Source organism: Triticum dicoccoides, chromosome 7A, assembly GCF_002162155.2.
Source record: "Triticum dicoccoides isolate Atlit2015 ecotype Zavitan chromosome 7A, WEW_v2.0, whole genome shotgun sequence".
Lineage (NCBI taxonomy): Eukaryota > Viridiplantae > Streptophyta > Magnoliopsida > Poales > Poaceae > Triticum > Triticum dicoccoides.
Genome location: NC_041392.1, coordinates 98,447,604 through 98,451,744, shown reverse-complemented (window position 1 = coordinate 98,451,744; position 4,141 = coordinate 98,447,604). Strand labels below are relative to the sequence as shown.

The window sequence follows — 4,141 nt, the reverse complement described above, 5'->3', positions numbered from 1 at the left end:
AATTGACCTTGCACTTGACCCTGTTGTTTTGTCTGATCCGGACCAATGAAAACCACGCTCATCTTGTTTGTGTTCCGGAGGTTGCTCGGGGGGAACGAACGATGACTCAAAGATGTCTGTACTACAAAAAAGGAAAGACAGATGCTTGTGCGGGTTAACACAAGTCTGCCGTCTCCGTGGCTCTGTCCTTTCTTTTGTACAACATCCAAACTGCCCAAACTGAAGCGAGCGTGTGATTGCAAATGCAACCGAGCACACAGTAACATCCATCATATTAGCTGCTGAGTGGAGCTGGAGCTGTGACCCGTACTATCGGAGTCCGGCATGAGAAGAGGGCCGGCCGCTTGGCCAACCGGCGGCATCCTCTCGGGGAGCGGCGCCTCCAGTCGTAGCACATTGACGGCCTGCCTTATGGACGGCCTTAGGCTCTGATCATGGCACGCGCACCAGAGGCCGACTACCAGCACGCACTCCATCTCTTGGAGATCGAAGTTGCCATCCAGCCGTGGGTCGGCCGCGTCAAGTATCCTCCCTTGCCCATGCAGCTCTGACACCCGCTGTGCCAGGTGGATGAGCGTGCCGTCCGGTCGAGCCGTGGTAGGCCTCCGTCCGCACGCGATCTCAAGCAAGACGACACCGAAGCTGTAGACATCCGACTCGGTGCTGGCTCTGCCGGTGATGGTGCACTCGGGGTCCATGTACCCCAGCGTGCCGGCGAGCTCCGTCGTGTGCGCCCCTCTGTCGTGGTCGACGAGCCTGGCGAGCCCGAAGTCGCCGAGCTTGGCGTTGAACGACGCGTCCAGCATCACATTGCTCGTCTTGATGTCCCTGTGCAGGACGCACTGCTCCCAGTCTTGGTGCAGGTAGAGAAGCGCAGAGCCGATCCCCAGCACGATCCTATGCCTGAACCATAATAACCATTAAGTACTACTCCCTCCATCCCAAAATATAAAAACGTTTTTTACACTATACTTCGAACAATTATACCATCAGGAGGAAGGTCACCTGACCTGACTGGCCACCATAGTACATTGTCCGCACTGTAAAGGTGAAGATCGAGGCTGCCATTTTGCATTAGCTCGTAGACCAGGAGGAGCTCGCGGCCGGCGTGGCACCAGCCAATGATCTGCACGAGGTTGCGGTGCCGAAGCCGGCTTATTACCCTCACCTCGGAGGCGTACTCCTTCCTCCCTTGCCTAGAGCCCTTGGACACTCTCTTGATAGCCACCTCCATCCTCAGGTCCTTCAGGAACCCTCTGTACACTGGGCCGAACCCGCCTTCTCCGAGCTTCTTGGCGTCCGAGAAGTTGTCCGTGGCAGCTGCCAGCTCGCTGTAGCAGAATCGCCTGGGCCCGGTCCCTTGCCTGAACTCGTGTTCCATGGCCTCATCGGCTTCGTTAGACGCTACCCTGGGAGAATGAGTTCTTCTCTCTAGACGGCGCAAAAGGAGCCGTACCGAGATGCTGATGCAGATCAACATGAAGACGGAACCCGAAGCGGCGCACACCGCCACGACGAGCCGTCGGTTTGGGCGGCGCGGACCTCCTGATCAATGCACAAACGAAAAGAGCTCAACGAAAATGCATGAAGGCGTCTGTGAAGATTACCGTACAACGTACATTTTGAACAAGGACCTTACCTGCAGATTGCGGACGAGGCGTGGAGACGTCGATGGGATCGGGCGCGTGGGTGATGTAGCAGCCGTACCTCCTGAACTTAGCGGTGGTGGCGGTTCCGGGCATGCTCGCCAGTGTGGTGTTAAGACAGTTGGTGCACTCGCTCGGCGAAAAGCCTAGGGCGCACTGCACCAGGCCGTACATCACCTGGGAGTTACCTCTCGAGTCCACGTACGTCTGGCTCCCGTTGGCGATCCGCCGCGGCGACCCCGCAGCCTCCGCTATGAGCCCGGTCACCAGCTCCCACATCGTCTGGTTCATGGAGACCGCGTCGTCGCCGTTGCTCCCACCTTGTGCGCTCATCCCATGTTCGAAGAAGTCGCCGTGGCCGAAGAATTGCTCGTCTGAGTAGCGTTGGTAGCACCAGTCGTACATGATGGCGCCCCTTTTGTTGTTCGGGCATCCTTTGGTCATCACGTAGGACGGCGCCACCTGCAGGCAGAGCTCACACATTGACCAGTCGCAGTCGACGTAGCACATGGCCTGGCCGTATACATGGGTTGGCCAGTGGCCTTTGTCGGTCTGGAAGAAGCCGCCATTCCCAATTGCGCCGTCCCGGAGGTCGTGGAGAAGGTTGTCGAGCTGGACCTCGTACGGGCTGCCGTCGGTGTAGTTGCTGTCCGAGCAGACAGAAGCCCGGACATACGGTGTGTAGTCAACAGAGGCGGCAGCACTAGCTGCGCCGAGCGAGGCGGCCACGGCCAGGAGCAAGAAGCGGCGCGGAGCCATGGCTGGCTGGCCAGAGTGTGTTTCTTCTAGCTTGTCCATTGCCATGACATCGAAATTCAGTGAGCGCCAGGCTTTGGAATTGGTGCTGGCATTGACAGTCGAGTCTTTTATTTATACTACTTCCTTCTAAGAAGAGAATTTGGATCAAATTAAGAAAGAAATCAACAAGCAAGCCGTAGGAGGACACTACAATGCGCGTTTAGTATTCGTTCTGTGAGGAATGCATGCATGGAGCTATTCCGGTGACGGATGCACCAATGCTGCCTGCTGGTTGCTTTGCTAGTGTAAGCCATGACATCTGTTTACATGGACGTCGTTGCCGAAGGTGGTGATTACTAATTTTTACTAGATACCGTCACGTCATTGACGGAATGTTTTACAATATATTTTAATAAAATTTGGTTGTATGAAACATGAAAGTTTTGGGGTAATAATATGAGAACTAAAACCGAAATAACAATTTCTACTTCATTGCCTCGAGACTTTTGAGCTTCTCCATCGATCACTTTTGCGGAAGCTGAGCCCTTTCTTTTTAAGCAAGTTCAAATCCAGCAAAAAACGAGTATCAATCTGTCCCAAGTGCGGACAGGAGAAGCCAGGTCGGATTACGACATTGAATTGAATTGAGTGGCCCCTTCCCTTCGCATCACAGCATCAACCCTGATCACCCGGGACTCGAACCCGGAACTAGTCGGATGGAGTAGATAATTTTTCCTTGTTACAATAGAGAAAAATCCCTTCCCAAATCGTGCTTGCATTTTTCATTGCACACGGCTTTCCCTATGTAGAAATAGCCAATTTCTATTCCAAAGAGGAAGTTCTACTAATTTTTTTAATTAGTAAGTTGATTCACCTACTCTTTATTATAATGCCTATGTCGAGCCAAGAGCATTTTCATTACTATGGAAAACGATGGATAGCAAAATCCACAATCAATCATGTCCTTCAAGTCACACGTTGCTTTCTACCACATCGTTTTAAACGAAGTTTTACCATAACAAACATTCCTCTTTTCATTGCAAAGTGATGGAATCATGAATAGTCATTCGCCTAGCAGCACAACGCTTGTATTGCTCTCCCACAACCCCGTTTTCACGGTTTAGGCTGCTCCCATTTCGCTCGTCGCTACTACAGGAATCGCTTTTGCTTTCTTTTCCTCTGGCTACTAAGATGTTTCAGTTCGCCAGGTTGTCTCTTGAAAATAAGCATAGATCCGGAGATTCCCAAATAGGTCAACCTTTTGAACTGCCTGCTGAATCCATGAGCAGGCAAGAGACAACCTGGCGAACTGAAACATCTTAGTAGCCAGAGGAAAAGAAAGGAGCTTAACTCGACACTCGAAGACTGCTCCTTCTCATGAGCAGCTAACTTCTTTTTCTGAGCAGCTTCATAAAGCAATGCTTGAGCAAGTTCTCTTGCTTTAATAGAATTTATAGACCTGTCAATTTCCTCCTGTGTACTGCCCAACACTAGACCACTATCTACAGCAGATTTTACTAGACTAGCAGAATCAATGGAATTGCAAATAGCATATCTGTTAGTAGAAGACATATCTGGTTCATCAAGATTCTTGCCCTCGTCGGTTGCCCGCGGACCCACTATCAAGAAGTGTATCCACGGCTTCTTGTACCAATTTTTCCTGGCACATTACTAAATCTGTTGGTGCTAATTCACTTCTTTTTAATAGATAGGTCTACTTTTCTCAGGGAGATGGTTAAGGACCTCAAAGATAGAGG

The 4,141-nt window shown here is 51.4% G+C and overlaps 1 protein-coding gene across 1 annotated transcript; it reads right to left on the bottom strand.

The window, feature by feature from the left end:
• Nucleotides 1-269: 269 nt before the first annotated feature.
• LOC119329492 (L-type lectin-domain containing receptor kinase IX.1-like) lies at nucleotides 270-2,405 on the bottom strand. Its single transcript, XM_037602549.1, has 3 exons — nucleotides 1,640-2,405; nucleotides 1,011-1,545; nucleotides 270-903 (listed from the first exon to the last, which is right to left on the bottom strand). Exons 1-3 carry the CDS (start codon nucleotides 2,403-2,405, stop codon nucleotides 270-272), a joined length of 1,935 nt encoding a protein of 644 aa, XP_037458446.1.
• Nucleotides 2,406-4,141: the final 1,736 nt, after the last annotated feature.